The sequence below is a fragment of the Meriones unguiculatus genome, chromosome 7 (assembly GCF_030254825.1).
Source record: "Meriones unguiculatus strain TT.TT164.6M chromosome 7, Bangor_MerUng_6.1, whole genome shotgun sequence".
Taxonomy (NCBI): Eukaryota; Metazoa; Chordata; class Mammalia; order Rodentia; family Muridae; genus Meriones; species Meriones unguiculatus.
The window spans coordinates 48,396,700-48,420,224 of NC_083355.1; the positions used below are offsets into that span (position 1 = coordinate 48,396,700).

Sequence of the window (23,525 nt, forward strand, 5' to 3'; positions counted from 1 at the left end):
CCAGGACTATGTTGCAGGCCCAGGTAAAGTATTTATGCTGCAGGTATAGACATAAAGTCATCCCTGTGCTGGAGCCAGCCAGCAGAGTCGAACGGTTCTAGAGTCAGGAGTGAGGATTAAAATCAATAAAATAACACACAGCACACAGGAGGCTTTTTTAAGAAGGTCCAGACTGGACAGCCACAGCAAAAAAGCCTCTAGCCTCTAGCAGCAACTCTCAGCCCTTTCAGCAGTAACTGTCAGCCGGTTTTTTTATTGTAGAGTTTTTAAGCCAGAGTAGAAACATCTCAGAACAATGGTTTAATTTCTACAAGGAGCTTGAGGAAGAGGTGTGATCCTCACAAGCTATCCCACCTGCTGTCACAAACAAAAGGAGATGGACTTGCAAATTCTACTGTGCCTTTAGAGAAGGTCAGGTAAAAGCAGTCTCTCTGCTGAGATTTAAATATCAAAGCAGCTGCCTGAGGCACCGCTCTGACATCCCTGGAGGCTAGTGGTTGGTGGTTTCTGAAGAGGAGCTGCTTAAATATTTGGTTGTTTATCTGGCAGATTCGTCTGGTGAGAAAGTAGGTAAGGAAATTGAGGATAGGAGCAAAGAAGAGTAAGAGGGTGGTGATAACAAGGAGTGACTAAGCCATCTCAGGGAGTCAGAGTTAAGTGTTGTCTGTTTAAAAAGCTTGTTTGATAGTTTGGTTAACTTGTTAACATTTTTTTTTTTTCAAAAACAAATCAAATTCATTGATATGACAGCAACATTCTTCCCTGGGAAATAAGCAGGTACCTCATTTTTCTCTGTCACAGATCTAAGGCTCAGTAGTGCTACAAGGAGACCTCACCTAGGAAATTAAATTGTCATTGAAGGGAGACAAAACGGAGTCTAGAGCAAACTATATCTTGGTTTCAAAATCATGGGCAGTGGGAACCAAGGGTCCAAGGGCACCACAGGATGTGCCTATCAAAATGGTGGTTAAGATGAGATCCAGCATGACAGGTAGAAAGTTCTTGAGAAAAGCCAGCAGAACTCTGGTCAGTCCATGTAGAATTAGTTAGGGGATGACCATCCCAAGAAAGCAAGGTCTGTTTATGTTTGGAGCTATACAGTTAGAGAGACTCGGACTCCCATTATACCAGAACAGCCTTCCATGGGGAGTCTTCCTGAGAGCTGAAATGCAGACCTCTTGAGAGCAGGGATGATACTATGTGGAAGGAGAAAGAGGAGGAAAATAGCCAAGTTTTCTTGGTAGACATAGATAAGTTCACAGATTCTAGTTCCTACACAGGGACCTGGATGGCTGAGAGGAGATAGGCATTTGTCCCTAAGGGAGAAGAGGTAACAGCACTGTTGATAATTGGGCTTGCAAGGAAGAACAAAGAAAACAGGAGAATCTGTCATGAGAGGAATTGGTGAAGTTGAGCAGAGAGCTTCTTGGATGATCTGGAACCAAGGAGCAAACTGGGGAAATGGGAGAGTACAGAGGTAGGTAGTGAGGTCAGTGTAATTTGATTGTATCAGAGATCTTTGTGGGTGCAGTACCTGTTCGGAGTGTTAGATGTCTGTACAAATAGCAGAGTCTAGGGACCAGTTAGCAGTAGATCTTAATTGTGCCTGCAGGTGTGGACTAAATGCTGTAAAGCTTACCCAAGACTGCAGTGGCCCATCTGCTCTCTCATGGATGTGTTGTATATTAGAAGTTATTTATTGATTTTCTTAAGTAGCTTAAAGGAGTCTGAATAGAGTCCAATAATGCATGTCCAATGAACTCTACAGGAATGGTAGGGACCTCCCCTCCATTCAGGGTATGTAAGTTTGATCAAAGGTCAAGGAGGCATGATGCTTGGGGATTTTGAAATAGAGCAGAGCTAGATGGGGATTGTTACTGGGATACTGCATCCAATAGTGGGACAGAAGTAGAATCCTTTTGGCCAGTGAGTGCTTCTTTTACTTGGAACTGCCAGGTATACTGGCTATTATGTAAGTGGAGGAGAAATAGAAATGGAAAGAGAAAGATCTTGCTTGGGAATAGGGAGCAATGAAAGACAGGTTTTCCTGAAGCCCTCTAAGTGAGGGTGAGAATGTGGAGTGTGACAGACAAATGGTGTGGGAAGAAAGCAAAATAAAGGGTTTGACGGGACATGTGAACCCAATATGGGATTTCTGAGTCTAACTGTGTTTGTAATAGTAAGCGCCATGGTATAGGGACCCTGCCACTTGGATTTGACTGATTGGGAGGGGCCAAAAGAATGTTATCTCCAGGTTGTAGTGGGCGAGCAGGAAGTGGTGTGGGGAGAAGGTGTTAGAATGTGTCCAGACAAATGACTGAATAGTCTGTAAGAGAGGAAATAAGAGTTCTTCAGTTATAGGAGGGCAAGACATGAGTGAGAAGGGATGCCTAAGCATGGGTTCGAAAGTGGGGAGACCATGTGGTTTGGTGGCATATTTTAGAAGTGAAGGATGCTAGGAGGAGGAAGAGTGTGCTTAAATCTAAATGTAGTTGGAGACAAAGTTTAGTCAGGGTTTAAGTATTCTATTAGTGTGTTCTGCCTTTCTAAAAGATTGAGGGTGGTAAGAGATATAGAATTACCAGGGAATCTTATGGGGCTCAGGTAAGAACTTAGGTAGTTTGTTAGGTGAATTCAAGGCTGTTATCAGATTAGAATGGGGGAATTCTAAATTAGGAGATAATATTAATTATTAAAATATTTATTACAAATTGTTGGCAACTTGTTGGTTGTAGGGAATGCTTCAATACAGCCAGAAAAGTTATTAATGCAGATCAGGTGATATTTGAAACATTTGAAAGTAGACATTTGTGTAAAATTGACTTCTGGTCACATCTGGTTATAAAAAAAAATTAGGCTTGGTGGGTCAGGAGGCATCAGACACTAAGGCATAGCCAACAATATGGTGGCCTTTCTGAAGGAAAGAGCTTCCATCTGTGTAGAACATAAGGTCAGAAGTAGGCAAATAACCTTCTGTATGTGTGTAGGGTGAGGCATAAGACATCTAGGGTTTCAGTGCATAAGTGAAAGGTATTGGGAAAGAGTAGAGTGGAAAGGTTTAGTGGTGGACAGATCTGAAAGGAGAGAAAAGTGTTTTCAATGAGAGAGTTTTGCAGAAACAGAATGTAGGAAGGCAGAGAATAGAGTCTTTTATAGGTGAGAAGAGGGTTATGGGAGTACATAGTCAGTGGAATTCCCAAGATTAGTTTGTTAGATTCAGTGATGAGCAGAGAAGCCATGGCAAAGGATGCCATGTTTTCTATCATGATAACAGACTAAACCTCTGAAACTGTAAGCCAGCTCCAACTAAACATCTTTCTTTATAAGAACTGCTATGGCATGGATGTTTTTTTCATAGGAATAAAACCCAAACTAAGATAACTTTTTCAGCCAATATGAGGGTATTGAAGGGAGAGGAAGTGACCCTGAGAAGGTCTTTTAATAGGAGGGTCTTAATGATTGGGTTCATTATGCAGAAAATAGATAGTGGCAGAGAACATTGTGGTCTGGAAATACAGATAAACAGAAGGTGAATTCTGATAGTAATAGTTTTATGGTATGAGATCAAAATGGAGAAGTTGGTGTTCCACACCTTGGTTTTGATAATGAAAGGGGGTAACAGAAAAGGTGTGTGAGAGAATGAGGCAGGTTGAGAGCTGGCTGCTGTAGTCTCTTTGGTAGCAGGAGACAGTAGAGGTACAGAGGTATCTGTGGCCAAATTCCTAGGGTATAAAGTAAAAGTTGTGCCTGATTTGGAGTCTTGGCCAAGGAAGGGAACTGGACACAAGGCGATAAGGAGGAGCAACTGGGAGAAGATAAGGCTGTTGAAAGCACAGGCCAGGAAAAGTATCTGGAGATTTAGGAAAGTAAGTTGGAGAAGCCAGGATGGGGCTTTTGTGAGCTGCATATGAGCACTGATTCCTTCCCACTGTGCCAGGATTTAAAGAGAAATGCTAGCAGAAGGCAAAGGAGGGGGTATATCAGCAGGGTCAAAGGCAGGGTATTTGGATTCAGGGCTAGAGAGAGCAGAGGCAACTGGCAGAAGTTTTGAGGAGTAATAGGATGTGAGATGGAAAATAGGAAGTATAAAAGGAAGGCTTGGACTGAACGTAGGAGAAGGTGGAGACATAGGTGTTGGAGGAGGACCTTGTGCACTATGTTTTAAGATGTTGACTTCAGTGCTCTGAGAAGGAATGGTCCCCAGTTATCTCTGATTGGTTAATAAAGATGCTGAAGCTGTGACTGGGAAGAGGAGAGGTAGGTTAGGCTTAGGTTCCGGGGCTTTGGAAGCAGGAGAGAAAGGAGTTGCCATGGTGCATGATGGATGATGAGCACATGGCCATGAGGACAGACTGATGCAACAGAAGCAACCCAGACAGGACAACTTATTGGCAAGTAACTTGGGATGTATAGCTGGGAGATAACAAAATAGCTTAAAGGGTTGGTACCTACTCAATGCCAGTGTTTTAGGTTTATAAAATAAATCATAGTCTTTCTATTTCACTTCTATTGGGAGCTAACCTAGTTAAAGAAAAAAAAAGTTTCTTTATTAATTCCATGTTACACATAAGGATCTCTCTCCAGCTGCATATGCATTCACAGAAATTGTACAAGTCTCCATTAATAGCATTGAGATTAAAGAAGTTGTTAGGTGTCCATCTATTTGATTAGCTAAGGGGTATAACGGCTAATCTTGAGGGACATGTACAAATCTAGAGGAATTAATGTAAAATGTGAGTTTGAGTCACTTGAGGTTGTCAAGGGAAGAGAAGGGAAGGGAAGAAGTAGGGATGAAGGTGGAAGTCCCCACTGAAAGAAGCAATCATATTCTGAGTTCAATGTCAAAGACATTGCTGAAAGGGCAGTCTTGAACTTTGAGGAGGAAGTCATAGAAAGAGGATGCATTGTAAAACTAACATTTATTGGGCTGATGTAATTGTCATCTCAAAGACTTACTGCTGACTAAGCTCACCCTTTCTAGTTCTTTTCTGAACTCTGGCCGGCTGGCTCAACTCAGCTGTTATGGATCAAAACTCTTCGATGCTCTCTGATTCAAACTTAGCTTTTGACTGAATTGCTTTGCTTGGCCTCAAACTAACTCTAGTATTCTGTTCTAATCTTCTGGCTCCTTCTCATTCTCTGGCTCAATCTATCTTCACCTGTGTCTAGCTTGTTCTCTCTGCAACCTGTCTCTGTAAAACTGTCTCCATAAAACTGCTTCATTCCTCTCTTTCTCTGTACTGCTCTCTTAAGTAGCCTCTCCTTCCTCTCTCTTCTCTTTGCCATTCATAAGAATCTCTGACTCTTTCTGTCAAATATTTCTCTGACTCATCGCTTTGTCTGCCCCTCAATTAGAAGTCATTTTCAAACATGGCTGCTTATATAAACTAACCATACTTACATTGTTTGGAATTAGAGTTGTGTACTAAAAACAACTAGCCAGAGTAGCCATGCTCTGGTTTACAGTTCTTCTGCAGAGGCTCTCCATGATTCTTTCAACAGGAGGAGGGAGGAATGTCTATGAAAACTCAGATACCTGTTGGCAGGATATTAAGGACACAAAATGTAGTTAATCTAGATTTTCATGATTAACTGCCAGGTTCTGGAGAGAATTGCCTGCCTCAAAGCCAAGAAGAATGAGCTTAAAAGGGTGCTCAGAGAACTCCACTGTGGCAGCTGAACACCATGTTTGGGTCCATTTTTTAGATCTCACAAAACAGAGCACAGTTGCCAGAATATCAAACATTGGCTATTCATGTCAACTCAAGTGGCAGGGTAGGCTTTCCCTGCAGTTGGCAGGTATTCCTACTGCCAATTGCCAAGACACCTTTAGAACAGAGCTATGATACTTTTGCCAAAGCAGAGTTTTCACTGGGGATAACTCCTCCTGCCAGATTAGGAATATAAGACTTTAGGTGTGGCAAATACCCGCCTGGCAGAGTTGAGCTGTTACACTTGCCTTGGGGAAACTTTCCCAGCAGCTGGAGCAGAGCTTCCAGGTGAGGCCCTTCAGCACTTACATCAAAGGTAGTCTCTGGGAGTGTTTGGGATGACTAATAAGAGAAAAACTCAACAATTAGCCATTGTTGGGTGAAAAAAGCAGGAGCTGGATGGTCAAAGAAGTACAGGAATTGTGTCAGGGGTCTTTTAAACAAATTTGAGTCCATAATAATGAAGTGACCCCAGATTCTCAGCACACATACACACAAAAATTCTTATTCTGAGAAAAAAGTGGGAGGGCTTCCTCTGAATCAGGCAGAGTCAACAAGGGCTGATGCCCTCCTGATACATGGAAGTTTTAAGGGTTCTAGCAATGAAAAGGAAAAAAAAAAAGGTGGCAAGGTGTGTGTGTGAGGGGGGTAAATATTACTATCCGAGAGAGGGCTTGGAGTGACTGTCTTAGATTGGCTAGGAAGAGAACAAACAATATGAGGTAGTGGGATTTTCTTCATGTAGCCATTTCATAAAGTAGCATGCCTTTGGTCATGTAGCTTGGTGGGTTTGAGAGTTCATACCAAGATAAACAGGCGGTAATTGAAGAATGCCACTCTGGTATCTACATGATCATGCTTACTCATAGACACATATGTAATGACTTGCAACACACACACACAAACACATGTAAAAAGCATAAATACATATAAAAATACATGTAGGATTAATGAATAGCCCTTGAGTATTTCAGTAAAAACTCTTTGATGTATGTATACCCTGTGGAAAGACATCAACAATTATTCAGGATGTAGTATTTTTGAAATATTCCAATCAAAGTGTTTTGGCAATTTAATGTTGGGCACATCATGGTGAGAATGGCACTTATTACTGGGTAGTCAGAGTCAAAAGGGATGCCAAAAATTCAAGGTCAACTTGAATTACCTAAAAACTTTCATCCAAACTAGCTTACTTAGTAAGGAAGACCCTATATCCAAAATAAAAAAAATAAAAATAAAAATTGAAATTGCAATAAGAAAACGTTTTAAAAATGTTAGAATGTTTTACTTTTTCCAAAGTTAAAGTATCTCACTGTTGTGGATATAACCATGTTTTAGTTTTTATCCCAGGTACGGGATGTGGGATTGACTCAGATACTCCATACCTGCAAACTATGTGCTTCATGTCGGTTCTGAGGGGAGCTCTTTGCCAGCTGCAGATAATTTCAATCTGAGGACTCTAGAGAGAGAATAAATGCCAGAGCCCAGAGAGTGTGGAGGAATTCTGAGAAAGAACAGGCTGCCCCTGCTCAGATGTAGCCCATAGACTTAGTATCCAAGTGAGTCCCTAGTAAGGGGAGCAGAGGCTTTCTCTGGCACGAACTCAATGACAGGCTCTCTGTTCACCTCCCCCTGAGGGAGTTGCAGCCTTGATAGACCACAGAGGAGGACAATGCAGCTAATCCTGATGAGACCTGATAGGCTGAGGTTAGATAGAAGGGGCGGAGGACCTCCTCTACCAATGGACTAGGGAATGGACATAGGGGGAGAAGAGGGAGGGAGGATGCTACAGCTGAAATACAAATTGGATAAATTGTAATAAATTATAATAAAAATTAAAAATGTTAAAATGAAGACTGCTGCTGCTTCCTCCCTGCAGTTCCTGGATGCTGTTGATACAGCTCGACAAGAAGTTGGGGATCTCCTGAAAGAGGATTAGACTGGCTCCAAGGAACCCAACCAGGAAGAAGCAGAGAAGAAAGAAATCTGTGGCCATCTTCCACTAACCCTTTATCTTACCTGGTGTTAGGGTATTAGAAGTGACTGGGGTGGAGTAGAGAGAAAGAGATATAAGAAATGTAAATAAAGGACTTTTGAAAAAAGTATACCAACATCTCACATCATATTTATTGTGGATTTATAGAAGCCTGGGAGTTTCATAACAATAAAAAAGACAGAAGCAAAACTGGCAATTACAAACCTAAACCATAGCAACAAGAGGTGTCTAACACGTGCATTGCTCACCCAGGACAGTGTTTGTTACATTGTTAACATGCAGGATTGTGAGCATTAGTAAACCACAGTAAGACTCACGGTCAAGATAACATAGATGATCATTACACATCTTTCTGTTCATGGGACATGTTTTGATCTATCAGCTAATAGGTGACATTTAAAAGTTAGTGGCCTCTAGCTGTAATTTCTATACCATGATTCACTTAAGGAGAATCTGCTTCAGTCTATGTGACTTGGCGCTATCTTGAATTTAGTAAAACTTCCTATCTCTGAGATCCTCAGCATTGAGTTTTCTTCATCTTTTGTTTCACGGTAAACTTTTGGAGGGAACAATTCAGGAAATGTTTATTTATAAAATATCTAACACTATATAACAATAATTTAGGTTTAATTAATTTAATTTAGCTAAATTAGTTTAAAATTAGCTTTATGGAAGGCCAAACATACTTGTTAATGTATGTTATTTCTCAGAATTACTTTGAAAAGCATTTTGATGTGTTTGATTTAAGGCACATTAATTTGATTCAATATATATTAAGATACATTAGGAAATGTATGAATTAAGTATTGAATACATGATTTAAAACACATTTGAAGATTTTGTGATGTGAAAAACTTTATCTAAGCCAAACACTTTTGAAAAAAGAATAAATTAATAATAAAGAACACTTTGATTCTAATCACATTATTTTATTATATGCAGAGTTTGCATTGTGACATCACTTTTTATTTAAAATCCAGTGCTTTTAGGGTCTTTTCTGAGACTGGTATTCAACCAAGGACCATGTATGGATATAACCTAGAACCTCTGCTCCGGTGTAGCCGGTGGTAGCTCAGTAACCAATTGGTTTCCCATAGTAAGGGGAACAAGGACTATTTCTAACAGGAACTCAATGGCAGGCTCTTTGACCTCCCCACCCCCAAGGGAGGAGCAGTCCTGTTAGGCCACAGAGGAGGGCTTTGCAGCCAGTCCTGAAGATACCTGATAAAATAGGATCAGATGAATGGGGAGGAGGATCCCCCCATCAGTGGACTTGGAAAGGGGCAGAGTGGAGATAAGGGAGGGAGAGTGGGAGTGGGAGGGAATGAGGGAGCAGGATACAGCTGGGATACAGAGTTAATAAAATGTAACTGATAAGAAAAAAATAAAATTATTAAAAATAAAAAATAATAAAAAAATCCAGTGCTTTTATTGGATTGTTGCATGTATAAGGGGAGGTCTCTTTATTTTTGTGGCTTTTTTTCACTATTCCCTTCTCTTTATTTTGTACAATTCAGTGTGTTAGCTTTTGTTTCGTCTTATTTTGTTTTATTATTATCCTTTAGAAACCTGTTCTGTCTGAGCGAAATGGAGTAGGTTTGATGTCTTTACTAAGGACATGTGAATGCATTTATGGTTGTTATGAATTTATTGAATTTATGAATTTATTAAATTTTTGTGAATATAAATCTGTGCAGGTGTATGGGTATGTACTAGTTCTCTATTTTATATCATTACAAAATATATAGGAAGTGATGAATGCAAAATCATTTGGAGTCATTTTGCTAATGCTAATTTGGGGAATTAACAAATAGGAATATTTTTAAATTGATAATAAGAATGCATTTCAATAACCATGATTGTATGGAATACACGATGTTAAACCTTGTTATTGTAAATTCCTCTTATTCCTAGGAGACCAAGTCTTAAGCACCCAGGGACCAGGAAGAGACTTATAACTCAGGTGATTCCAGAGAGAGTGCTGAGTCGAGGTGCAGACAGAGCTACATTCCCTAGCATCTCTAGTCCTGGGCCAGGTACAGACACCTTTGCTCTTTCTCAAATACACATTACAGATTTCTTTTAATCACTCTGTTTTCATTTGCACTGAATACCTGTATGAAAGCAGAAATAAAACAAGGCAAATGTCTGCTTAAAATAATAAGCATTTTAATGTTTATACAAAATAACATTGGAACCAAAAGTATTAAGATGGATTTGGGAAGGGGGCAAATATCACTTATTTTAATAGCAAACGTAATTTTATGTATGTTAAGTATTCGAAATACATTATATAAAATCTTATTTTTAAAGGTCTTTATACTGGGAAGGATACTTAAAACAATTTATGCAAGTTTTAGAAATCTGTGATTTACATGATATTTTTTAGATTTGTATGCACGTATATTATATATCCAAATTTATTCACATTATTTCTAAGCAAACAACATAGCACTCTAAGAAGGTTGGACCCTTCTTTTGTGTAGGTTAGGATGTAGATATTATTTATAAAATATCAGAAACACTGGCTATATACATGTGTACGTATATGTACAAATGGAAATAAAGAAAAAATAATACAGCATTGTAACAACTTTTGGATACTTAGGAAGGCACACTGCTCAGACACAAATCTGAAATGATGAGGCAATGAGCATGGGATTGCTTTCTCAACAGCTGTCCACATATGCTGTGTGGGTGTACAGGGTACCATGGTTCTGCTTGATTAGGACTCAGCTAGTTGATTATCTGTTTTCCTAGAGTTTTTGCCACCTCAGTTAGCAGCATCTCTGAGATTAGGGAGGGTTTTACTTTTCATACTGTCCAGTGTTTGTGCTCAGGATTTCTGCTCCTGCAGATCTCTCTGTCTACTTTCCAGCAATGTCATCTCAGCTCTTAGGTCAACAGCATAGTAAACATAATCTTCTTATTGAAAATAGAGATGAACTTGAGGGGTTTTCAGTAAACTCTGTGTATGTTATGCCTACTAATACCTCTGTCATATTGATTTATGCTTGATAATTTTAGAGGATGAAGGGGAAGAATGGGCTACTTTCAGTACCCCTACTTGGTTATACTTATTCACTTCAGAAGACAGCAATGATTTTATGAATAAAAAATAATAATTCCTATCTGAAGATATCAATTTTTATCAGAAGTTGAAAGCAAAAACACTGCCAGTGTTTCTGAAAATATCCACATTCTAACCAATGAAAAAGAAAGGGCACAACTTCTCATAGTGCCATATTGTTTGCTTAGAAATCACATGAATACATTTGAATAAATATGTGCTACATTTTCTAAATAGAGCCATATAGATACATAGATACAATAAATACCCTCATAGTCTGACCCTGAGTCAGAATCATTTCTTATGGCACTAGTGATTTTGTCAATTTTTAATTTTGTTAAGAAGAAAGAACTGAGTTTGACTATGAATATAAGAAAACTAAAACTGTCAATTTCCCTTTCTTTATTGAAATCCTAGGGTTTCCAGATGAGAACAATGACACTTGAGAACTTCACTGTATTTACTGACTTTGTCTTCATAGGACTTTCTGGCAGGCAGGATGTACAACAGGGGCTCTTTGTGTTCTTCTTCCTCATTTATGGTCTAACTCTCATTGCTAATCTAGGGATGGTCTTGCTGATCCAGCAGGACCCCAAGCTGCACACACCTATGTACTATTTCCTGAGTAATCTGTCCTTCTGTGACATCTGCTACTCTTCCACAGTCTCTCCCAAGCTTCTGGCTGATTTCTTGTCTGAACAGAAGAGGATTGCTTATAATTTATGTGCTGTACAAATGTATTTTTTTGGGGTCTTTGCAGATGTAGAATGTCTCATGCTGGCTATCATGGCCTATGACCGTTATGTTGCCATCTGCAATCCACTGCTCTATACAATTGCAATGTCCAAGAAGATCTGTATTCAGCATGTGGCTGTTGCCTATGTGGTAGGCTTGGTGGATTCAACAATTCACACATGCTGCACATTCCAACTGTCTTTCTGCAATTCAAATGTCATCAACCACTTTTTCTGTGACATTCCACCCTTGCTGGCCCTCTCCTGCTCAGACACATTCATCAATGAAATATTGATGTTCACGTTCATTGGCTGTGTGGTAGGGTGCAGCATTGTCACTGTACTTCTCTCCTATTGCTACATCATAGTTACCATCTGCAGAATGAAATCTGCTGAGGGCAGACGCAAAGCATTTTCCACATGTGCCTCCCACCTCATGGCTGTTGCCATCTTTCATGGAACATTGCTTTTCATGTATTTCAGACCCAGCTCAAGTTACTCCATGGACACGGACAAAATAGCGTCTCTTTTCTATACAGTTGTGATTCCTATGTTAAACCCACTCATCTATAGTTTAAGAAATAAGGATGTGATGGGGGCTCTGAAGAAGGCAATCAGTATTAGCAAGTGGCCTGGATGAAATTCTGTTTCACATCTCAAAATGGGTAGACTATTCTATTTAAATATATCAATATAGATTCCCTTGGGTTTTGAAATATTTACTACTGAGAACTGGGTATAATGAAAGCAATCACTGGTCTTAGTCTTCACTCCAAACAAACATTAAGTAATTAATCATTTTAATTTTGCAGAGAGGGTCCTTTAGCACCTTTCTTGATAAATGTGATACAATTGGGCTCAGCGACGTTTTTACACCTAAGATCCCTCAATGTTTCTTCTAGTTTCAATATATCCCATAAATAAAATTGATGACCTCAAAGTGAATGTTTGAGAGTGTAAATGAGTTTTATTAATTCTTTTGCAGCCTTCAGATGTATTACCCTACTTATATCCATAACATTCCAGTCAGTAATTAGTAACTAAGTGAATTAACAGAAACAAAAGATACCTGCTTTTGACTTATTTAGTTTATGAAATTTTTACTTGTCTTTTCATTTTGAATAAACAGTTCCCATTAAAAGACAGATATCGAATAAATAAAGCTATATACCTTACAAAAGTAACATATCTTGCTTAATTATAAATGTTAATAAAATTTTCTTTCCATTTAATTATAGTATATTTTACCTTGGATTAAATATTTCTCTTGTGTTTGAAATTACATACTGGACAAAGGGTAATTTGTTATCAGTTTCTCTTCAGTTGTCTTACTTGGATCAGCAAATTCCCCATGATAGGCAGTTATTTTGCACGTAAAGTTCTAACTTTCATCCCTGGACTTCCCTTTTTTCTCTCACACTGAAGACCTGATACTATTAGCATCTCTGTAGCAGTTATGACTACGGATTCTGGTAGTCAAAAACAGTGAGCTTTAAGTGCTTCTCCACCATTTGAAATTCCTCTGCTGAGAATTCTCTGCTTAGTTCTACATCTCATATTTTAATTGGATTATTTGATTTGTTGGTGTTTAATTTTTGGAGTTCTTTATATATTCTGGGTATTAGTTCACTGTCATATATAGGGTAGGTGAATATCTTTTTCCAATCTGTAGACTGCCATTTTGTTCTATTGATAGTGTCTATTGCTTTACAAAAGCTTTTCAATTTCAAGAGGTCCCATGTATTAATTGTAGATCTTAGAGCCTGAGCTGTTGGTGTTCTGTTCAGGAAGTTGTTTTTTATGCCAATGAGTTCAAGTCTCTTACTTTCTCCTCTAACAGATTTAGTCACCAGGGAAATGTAAATCAAAAGGACTCTGATATTTCATCTTATACCTGTCAGAATGGCTAAGACAAAAAAAAAAGTGACAGTACATGCTGGCAAGGATGTGGAGAAAGGGGAAAACACCTCCATTACTGGTGGAATTGTAAATATGTACAGCCACTGTGGAAATCAATCCAGTGCTTTCTCAGATAATTAGAACTAGTGCTGCTATCTCAAGATACAGCTATACCACTCCTGGGCATGCACTCAAAAGATTCTCCACCATACAACAAGGACATTTGCTCAACCATGTTCATAGCAGCTTTATTCATAATAGCCAGAAGCTGGAAATAACCTAGATGTCCTTCAACCAAAGAATGGGTAAAGAAATTGTGGTACATTTACACAATGAAATACTATTTGTCCAATAAAAACAAGGCAATCATGAAACATGTAGGCAAATGGATGGAATTTGAAAAGATCATCCTGAGTGAGGTAACACAGACCCAGAAAGACACACTTGGTATACACTCACTTATAAGTGGATTTTAGTAATACAGTACAGGATAGATATTCTATGATGCACAGACCCAAGAACATAAGCCCAGTGGACATATTAGGCTTCATGTGGGCCCACTAGTTAGAGAGTGGGGAATATCTCTGAAATGGACTATCTTGCCTGCTGGTGGGACTTCCCTACCAAATCACAGGGAAAAAGATGAACCCAGCCCTCATGTGGAGAGATGTGCTGGGATGTCTGATTATGTAGGAGGGAGGGTTGGAATGGGAGTAAGGAGGGGACTCTGACCAAAACGTAAATTGAATTAATTAATTTAAAAACCCAGTTATGAGTCTCAGTAACTTCTTTGATACCCTGGTAGACAGAGTCTTTCAGGGTTCCTCTGTGGAAAGGCTTCTGTCTAGTTCCTCGTCTTCTCCTATTTCCGATGTCTATCCTGTATGCTCTTCTGAATGAGAATAAAGTATTTTCCCTAGGGTCCACCTTGATTTTAGCTTCTTTAGGGCTGCAGATTTTAGTATGTTTATCCTATAAAAGATCATCCTGAGTGAGGTAACCCAGAAGCAGAAAGACACATATGGTATATACTCACTGATAAGTGGATATTAACCATATAATATAAAATAAACAATGATAAGTTTTCTCTTTCACAGTGCATGCAGTTAGTAAAGAATGTATTAGAAATGATACACGTCTTTTTTGGTCCTTTTTTTTTTTTTTTTTTTTGGTCATAGTAGTTGGGCCCATTCCCATTGCACACATACAGATTAAGATGCTCTCTTGTCTTGGTATACCCCATTGTACTTCTTGTTTTGCAAAAAGAAAAGTAAATTTGAGACCCTGTTCTTCTTAGGATTCATAGTTATGAAGAATGTGACAGATGAAAGAGAATTCATCTCATTTTAGAACTGTGTAATTAATGAAAGGAAAATGCTTTTATAAAATTTTTCATTTTAATCATTTTATATTAAATAAAAATCTCTATAATCGCTAATGACATATTTGTCACTCTCAAAAACCTATTGTTTCTGTTATCTTTTAAAGTTAAATTTTTTATTTATTGTTATTATTTATTATAATTTATTCACTTTTTATCTCTGCTGTAACTCCCTCCCTTTTTCCTTCCCCCTTATGCCCCTCCAGCCACTGAGTACATGTCAGAACTGGGGTAGAAACAAGAGGATCATGGGAACTTGATGTCCATCCAGTTTATCCAATGTATAAGCTCCAGCCTGATGAATGAAAGACAGTGTTTCAAACTACTAAATTCATTGAAACTGAAAAGAACATTAGTCCTTCACATAACACTCACAGGACACACACACACACACACACACACACACACTTATATATACACACACTAGAGGTAGACTGGTCAACACATGAAGAGCCATGCAATGATTTTTCTTGCTGGATATGTCACATAGCTGTGATATACATGTGATAATGGTCACGTACTTTTTCTTTTGGGGGATTATGTTCATAAATAATTGCTACTACCATGATGTCATTGTTTCTGTGTCCTGATGCATTGACCAAACAAACTTTCTTTCTCTTACTTAATGAAATAAGCACCTTCATTAATTTTCTTAGTTAGTAGTATTTCAGTTTAAACACTGTTGTGAAAATACCATCAGCTGGAGGATTTTGCAGTCTTTTTATAGGCAACAATCTTTAAGACTACACAGAGAAACTATGTCTCAAAAAACCAAATATATAATGACCTGTCCCTCTACCCAGATCCACTCTTTCTGTGTTTCCATTCAGAAACAAGCAGACCTTCCAGGAACATCAATCAAACATGGCATGACAATTTATAATAAGACCAGGAGCATACCCTCATATCAAGGCTGGATGAGGCAACCCAGTAGGAGGAAAAGGGTCCCAAAACAGGCAAAAGAGTCAGAGACAGTCCCCAGCCCCCACTGTTAGGAGTCTCAAGCAACACAAACATAACTTATATGCAGACAATCTAAGGCAAACCCATACTGGCTCCCTAATTGTCACTTCAGTCTCTGTGAGTCCAGATAAGGCCTGGTTAGTTGATTCTGTGTGATGTAGTCTTATGGTGTCCTTGAACTCCTTTGGCTCATCCATTCCTTCTTCATCCACTTCTAGGGATTCTCCAACTCCACCTAAAGTTTGGCTGTGGGTCTCTTCATCTGGTGCTATCAGCTGTTGAAAGAAACCTTCTGATGAGGATTATGCTAGGCTCCAGGATAGAGACAGAAATGGAGTAGATTCAGATGAACTGGTAGGAGGGCAGGAACTAGGAAAACTATAGAGAGGGGAAACCCAAAACAGGATATATTAGGTGAGAAAATGTATTTTCAAAAAAAGAAAAAAAGAAAATGTATCCTTCTTAAACAATAACCACTGTCAGAATGAGGACATGGTAGACTCCTGGTGACATGTGGATGAGAACTCCCTTTCTTCTAGGGATAGCCCTCTATATCAGGTATGCCTACTCAGGAGCAGTAGGTTTTTCTTTTCTTCGAAAATTGATGTATAGAGCATTCTAAGACATTTGCAGATTTAAAAAGTTTCTCTATCAGTTTCAGAAAAGACCCCTGGACCCAGATTTTTTGATTCTGTTGCTATTCTGTTTAGCTTCTGTACTCTCCAGGTCTTACTTTCTCCCCCTTCTTTCCTAAGATTGCCTACACTCTGCCCAAAGTTTGGTCATGAGTCTCAGCCTCTAGTTTCATACAATGCCGAGTGGAATCTTTCAGAGGGCCTTTGTGGTAGGCTCCTATCCTGTTTTTTTCTTCTTCCAATGTCCATCCCGTTTGCCTTTCTGACTGAGAATAGAGCGCCTTACCCAGGATCCTCCTTCTAGCTCACCTTCTTTAGGTATACAGATATTTTTGTAGGTTTATCCTATATTATATGTGTAGTGTCCGCTTATACCTGAGTATATACCATGGGAGCTCAGTATCCAAGTGATTACCCTAGTAAGGGGAACAGGGACGCTCTCTCTGGCATAAGCTCAGTGGCTGGCTCTTTGACCACATCCCCCAAGAGGGGAGCAGCCTTGCCTGGCCACAGAGGAGGACAATACAGCAGTCCCGATGAGACCTGATAAGCTAGGGTCAGATGGAAGGGGAAGAGTACCTCCCCTATCAATGGACTTGGAGAGAGGAGTGGAGATGAGGGAGGGAGAGTGGGATTCAGAGGGAATGAAGGAGGGGGCTACAGTTGGGATACAAAGTGAATAAACTGTAATTAATAAAAAATAAAAATTTAATTAAAAAAGAATCTAAAAATAGACTTAGAAGTAAAGAAAATTCTAGTAGAATTTGAGAGAAAAACTACATGGCAGGCAAGCTGCAACTCTTGGCAGCTGATGAGAAGACAGACATGGGGGTGAGGGAAAGAAAGAAGGTCATGTTTTATAACCTAGGCTTCAAGAACATAGTCAGGCTCAGTGATGGGGGTTTGGAAGCTCCTGTGTGGAAACAGGGTGATATTCAGAGAAACACTGGGTAGGTAGGAGGTTGCAGTGAGAATCTAGGAGGAGTTGAAAGGGGAAGAGTGGGGAGTAAATATGATCAAAATACACTTTGTACATGAATAAAAAAAACTTAAGGAAAAAATAGAAGAGATTTGAAATATCTCATTCAAGTAACTTAATGGCTCACCTGAAAGCCCTGGGGGGGGGGGGGGGAGAAGCAGAAATAGCCAAGAGGAGTAGACAGCTGGAAATAATCAAACTCAGGGCTGAAATAAACAAATTAGAAACAAATAAAAAAATTCAAAGAATCAATGAAACCAAGAGCTGGTTCTTTGAGAAATCAACAAGATAGATGAACCCTTAGCCAAACTAATAAAAGACAGAAAGACACTATCAAAATCAACAAAATCAGAAATGAAAAAGGGGACATAACAACAGACACCGGAGAAATCCAAATAAGAATTGGTATTACTTCAAAAACCTATATGCAACAAAGTTTGAAAATCTAAATGAAATGGACAATTTTCTTGATAGAATCCACTTACCAAAGCTGAATTGAGACCAGATAAATAAATTATATAGTCCTATATCCCCAAGGATATAGAAGCTGTCATCAAAAGTCTCCAATCCTAAAAGAGCCCAGGACCAAATGGTTTCAGCACAGAATCCTACCAGACCTTCAAAGAAGAGCTAACACCAATAGTATGCAAACTATTCAACAAAATAGAAATAGAAGGAACATTGCCGAACTCATAATATGAAGCCAATCTCACAAAGATGGAACAAAGAAATAGAATTTCAGGCCAGTCTCCCTTATGAACATTCATGCAAAAGTAGTCAACAAAATACTCGCAAAGTGAATCCAAGAACACATCAAAGATATCATCCACTATGACCATGTAGGTTTCATCCCAGGTATGCAGGAGTGATTCAATATATGGAAATCCATCAACGCAATCCACCAAATAAAGAAACTGAAAGAAAAAAGGCACATGATATTCTTAGATAATCTTAAATAATCTTAAATGCCCAAAAAAGCATTTGATAAAATCTAACATTCGTTTATGTTTAAAGTTCTGGAGAGATCAGGGATACAAGGCACTTACCTAAATATGGTAAAGACAATATACAGCAAGCCAATAGCTAACATCAAACTCAATGGCGAGAAACTTAAATCAATCCTACTGAAATCAGGGATAAGGCAAGGCTGCCCACTCTTTCCATATCTCATCAACATAATGATTGAAGGCCTTGCTAGAGGAATAAGACATTAAAGGAGATCAAGGGGATTCAGTTCAGAAGGAAAAAGTCAAAGTATTGCTATTTGCAGATGATATGATAATGTACATAAGAGACCCCAAAAATTCTACCAGGGAATTCCTACAGCAGACAAACAACTTCTGCAAAGTGGCTGGATACAAAATTAACTAAAAAAAAAAAAAAAAAAAAAATCAGTAGTCCTCCTATATACAGAAGACAAATGGGCTGAGAAAGAAATTAGGGAAACAACATCCTTCACAATAGCCACAAAGGACAGAAAGTACCTTGGTGTGACTCTAATTAAGCAAGTCAAAAACTTGTATAAGAAAAACTTCAAGTCTCTGAAGAAAGAAATAGAAGATATCAGAAAATGGAAAGATCTCCCATGCTCATGGCTTGGAAGAATTAACATAGTAAAAATGGCCATCTTACCAAAAGTAATCTACAGATTCAATGAAATTCCCACCAAATTACCAATACAATTGTTTATAGACTTTGAAAAAATTCTCAACTTCATATGGAATAACAAAAACCCCAGAATCCAGAATCGCTAAAATAATCCTCTAAAATAAAAGATCTTCCAGAAGTACCTCCATCCCTGATCTCAAGCTGTACTGTACAGCAACAATAAAAATAAAAAAAAAAAAAAACTTCATAGTACTGGCATAGAAACAGAGCTTTTTGAGTTGGGAACCCTATAGAAGAGGAGTATGATCCCATGGAAGATTGTGATGGCAGTCAGGTGGGAAGTACAGTTGGAGAAGGCTTTTCGTAGTCCTCCTTTGGAAGGCATCTTAATAATAGTGACGACTATGAACACATACGAGGCTAAAGTAATCAGAACACTCGAAGACTCACTAAATATAGAAATGGTTAAGCATGTCATCTGCCTAAAGGAGGAGTCAGAGCAAGATACAGAGATGACGGCAGAGTACTCACAACCAAAGTGATTGATGATGCCGTATTCATAGTATGATAGTGGCAAAAGAGTATATATGAGTATCACAGCACACAGTCTACCCAACATGTAAGTCACAGCTACTAACAGAGCACAGAACTTATGAGGCATCACAACTGTGTAGAGTAAGGGATTACAAACAGCCACAAACCTGTCATAGGCCATCACCGCTAACATGAACATTCCTGTAATCACAAATGTACAAATATCCCTTTTGTGTACTTGAGCAAACTTTGGGTATATACCTAGCAGTGGTATAGCTGGGTCTTGAGGAAGCACTATTCCTAATTGTTTTAGAAAGCACCAGATAGATTTCCAGAGTGGTTGTACCAGTTTACTTTCCCACCAGCAGTGGAGGAGGGTTCCCCTTTCTCCACAACCTCTCCAGCAGGTGTTGTCACTTGAGTTTTTCATCTTGGCCATTCTGATGGGTGTGATATTTTAGGGTCGTTTTGATTTGCATTTCCCTGATGGCTAATGAGGATGAGCATTTCTTTAAGTGTTTTTCTGCCATTCGATATTCCTCTGTCGAGAATTCTCTGTTTAGCTCTGTTCCCCATTTTTTAATTGGGTTACTTGATTTGCTGCTTTTCAGCTTCTTTAGTTCTTTGTATATACTGGATATTAGTCCTCTGTCAGATACAGGGTTAGTGAAGATTTTTTCCCAATCTGTAGGCAGTCATTTTATTTTGATGACAGTGTCCTTTGCTTTACAGAAGCTTTTCAGTTTCATGAGGTCCCATTTATTGATTGTTGCTCTTAGAGCCTGTGCTGTTGGTATTCTGTTCAGGAAGTTGTCTCCTGTGCCAATGAGTTCTAGGCTGTTCCCCACTTTTTCTTCTAACAGATTTAGAGTATCTGGTTTTATGCTGAGGTCTTTGATCCACTTGGACTTTAGTCTTGTGCAGGGTGATAAATATAGATCTATTTTTATTTTTCTGCATGTGGACATCCAGTTGGACCAGCGCCATTTGTTGAAGATGCTATCTTTTTTCCATTGAATGGTTTTGGCTTCTTTGTCAAAAATCGATAATTGCTCAACCATGTTTATAGCAGCTTTATTTGTAATAGCCAGAACCTGGAAACAACCCAGATGTCCATCAACGGAGGAATGGGTACAGAAATTGTGGTATTTTTACACAATGGAATACTACTCAGCAATCAAAAAGGAGGAAATCATGAAATTTGCAGGCAAATGGTGGCATCTAGAAAAGATCATTCTGAGTGAAATATCCCAGAAGGAGAAAGACAAACACGGTATATACTCACTTATATAGACCTATAAGATATGATAAACATAATGAAATCTATACACCTAAAAAAGATAATCAAGAGAGCAGACATGGGGTAAGATGATCAATCCTCATTTAGAAAGACAGATGGGATGTGCATTGAACGTATGACAGGAGTCTACTGAGCACATCTGAAAGACTCTAACTAGCAGTGTTTTCAAAGCAAAGACTCATAACCAAACGTTTGTCAGAGTACAGGGAATCATAAGAAAGAAGGGGAGTTAGTCTGATGGGGAAAGGATAGGAGCTCCACAAGGACCAAATATATCTGGGCACAGGGTCTTTTCTGAGACTGACATTCAACCAAGGACCATGCATGGATATAACCTAGAACCTCTGCTCAGATGTAGCCTGTGGTAGCTCAGTAACCAATTGGTTTCCCAAAGTGAGGGGAACAAGGACTATTTCTAACAGGAACTCAATGACTGGCTCTTTGGCCTCCCCACCCCCAAAGGAGGAGCAGTCCTATTAGGCCACAGAGGAGGGCTTTGCAGCCAGTCCTGAAGATACCTGATAAAACAGGATCAGATGAATGGGGAGGATGTCCCCCCTATCAGTGGACTTGGAAAGGGGCACAGTGGAGATGAGGGAGAGAGGGAGGGACTGGCAGGGAATGAGGGATCGGGACACGGCTGGGATACAGAGTTAATAAAATGTAACTGATAAGAAAAAATAAAATTATAAAACAATGTACAAATAAAGAAAAGTTGTGTCATGCATCCTTTGAAAGAAATGGTTCTGTCTTCCATAACCAAGATCTGCAACAGTTTGGGTGTAAAAACACTAGAATAACATATATCCAAAAATGAAAGATGGCTGAGAAAAAAGTACATGGGTGTGTGAAATGTGGGATTGATCCTTACAACCACAAGTATGCCCAGGTTCCCCATCACTGTCACTGAGTAGTTGGTCAAGAACAGGAGGAAGAGAGGTATTTGGAGCTTTGGATACTCTGAGAAGCCCACCAAGATGAATGTGGTCACAGAAATCTGGTTTATTACTTCATATGCCATCACCTTTCAGATTATAAACCAGGAAGAAGACTAAAAATGAAATTGAACAGAACTTGAGAAAGTTGAGCAGTAGAATCTAAGGTGAAGCTCATCATAAAACATGATGTTAGAAATAAGCATATTCCATTCATCAATGTTTACCTCATTTTTAATTTAAATGTGGTCAATCAGTGATTGCCAATTTGGGGAAATCTCCTTTGTTCTCCACTATTGCGTTTTTCTCATCTGAAATTAAAATATAGTACTCATCAGCATCAATCTATGTAATAAGTTGCTTGATGTTTATATACATATGTAAATTATATTCATATTGATTTGATGCTAGCATACTTCATGGTAAACTATCATTATATGATATCAGAGACATATAAAAAAGTTATACAAGCACAGAGAAGATTACAGTGGTGTTAAATTCAAATTAAAGGAAGTCTGTGAAAACTAAATGCCTTGCATATGGCTACAAATACAAATGTGTGACACTGAGTGGACGGATATTAGAATGGCCTTCAAATTTTTACACTTTTTACGTTCAGTTCATTATTCATTCATTGTATTCATAGCACATTATATTAAAAGAGGACATAACCAACTATTTGTTCGCAGTTGGAAACAAAAAAGAACAACTTTAGCATTAAAAATGTAAGAATATATTTTAATAAAAATATATATTATTCAACTTGAAACAATTTAAAATCTTTTACTTAACAGTTGGCCATAAGTCTCAGCATCTGCTTTTATAGTCTGCAGGGCAGAGCCTTGGTCAGAGTGCATGGAATCTTGTGAAAAATTTGGGAAATAGTAAGATCTGGAGAGGACAGGAGCTCCACAAGGAGAGCAACAGAACCAAAAAAAATTTGAACACAGGGGTCTTTCTAGAGACTCATACTCCAACCAAGTACCATGCAGGGAGATAACCTAGAATCCCTGCACAAATGTAGCCCATGGCAGTTCAGTGTCCAAGTGGGTTCCATAGTAATGGGAAGAGGGATAGCTTCTGATATAAACTGATTGGCCTGCTCTTTGATCACCTCCCCATTAGGGGGAGGCAGCCTTACCGGGCCACAGAAGATGAAAGGCAGCCACTCCTGATGTGATCTGATAGACTAGGATAAAAAGAAAGGAGAGGGGGACCTCCCCTACCCTATCAGTGGACTTGGGGAGGGGCATGTGTGAAGAAGGGGGAGGAAAGGTGTGATTAGGAGGTAAGGAAGGAGGGGTTATGGGGGGTATAAAGTGAATAAAGTGTAATTAATAAAAGTTAAAAAATAAAATCCTTTACTCATCTTAAGAGAATGCCATGAGAAAAAAATGAATCATAAGTGAGATTAAATGATATAACTCTTATTTTTGTATTCTCCAAATATGTTAGATAATAATTGTTCTACAAAGGGAATCCAGGACAGCCAAGGCTACACTAAGAAATCTTGTCTCAAAAAACAAAACAAAACAAAAACCTCAATTGCTTGTGTTGGGTATGTATAGCACTGAAACAACTTTTGATCTTGTCCATAACTTTAGATAGTTTTCCTTAATTCCTGTCATTACTGTTCTCAAGATTAGACCATCATCTATGATGTCAACCTGCCCATGACACTGCAGTCTTACTTGGCTTCTGTGAACTTCCCTCAGTTAGTCACAAGTGTTGATGAGAAAATGTTACCTATGAACCTAGACTTCTTCTATTTTCCTAAAAC

At 38.7% G+C, this 23,525-nt stretch overlaps 2 protein-coding genes across 2 annotated transcripts; one reads left to right on the forward strand and one right to left on the reverse strand.

The window, feature by feature from the left end:
* Positions 1–11,194: 11,194 nt before the first annotated feature.
* LOC110541265 (olfactory receptor 5AR1-like) lies at positions 11,195–12,181 on the forward strand. The gene has a single exon (XM_021628044.2). It carries the CDS (start codon positions 11,204–11,206, stop codon positions 12,149–12,151), a length of 948 nt encoding a protein of 315 aa, XP_021483719.2. The 5' UTR covers positions 11,195–11,203; the 3' UTR covers positions 12,152–12,181.
* Positions 12,182–19,220: 7,039 nt separating this feature from the next.
* Positions 19,221–21,831, reverse strand: LOC110544888 (olfactory receptor 1165-like). Its single transcript, XM_060388321.1, has 2 exons — positions 21,509–21,831; positions 19,221–19,725 (listed from the first exon to the last, which is right to left on the reverse strand). Exons 1-2 carry the CDS (start codon positions 21,829–21,831, stop codon positions 19,221–19,223), a joined length of 828 nt encoding a protein of 275 aa, XP_060244304.1.
* Between the last annotated feature and the right edge of the window lie 1,694 nt (positions 21,832–23,525).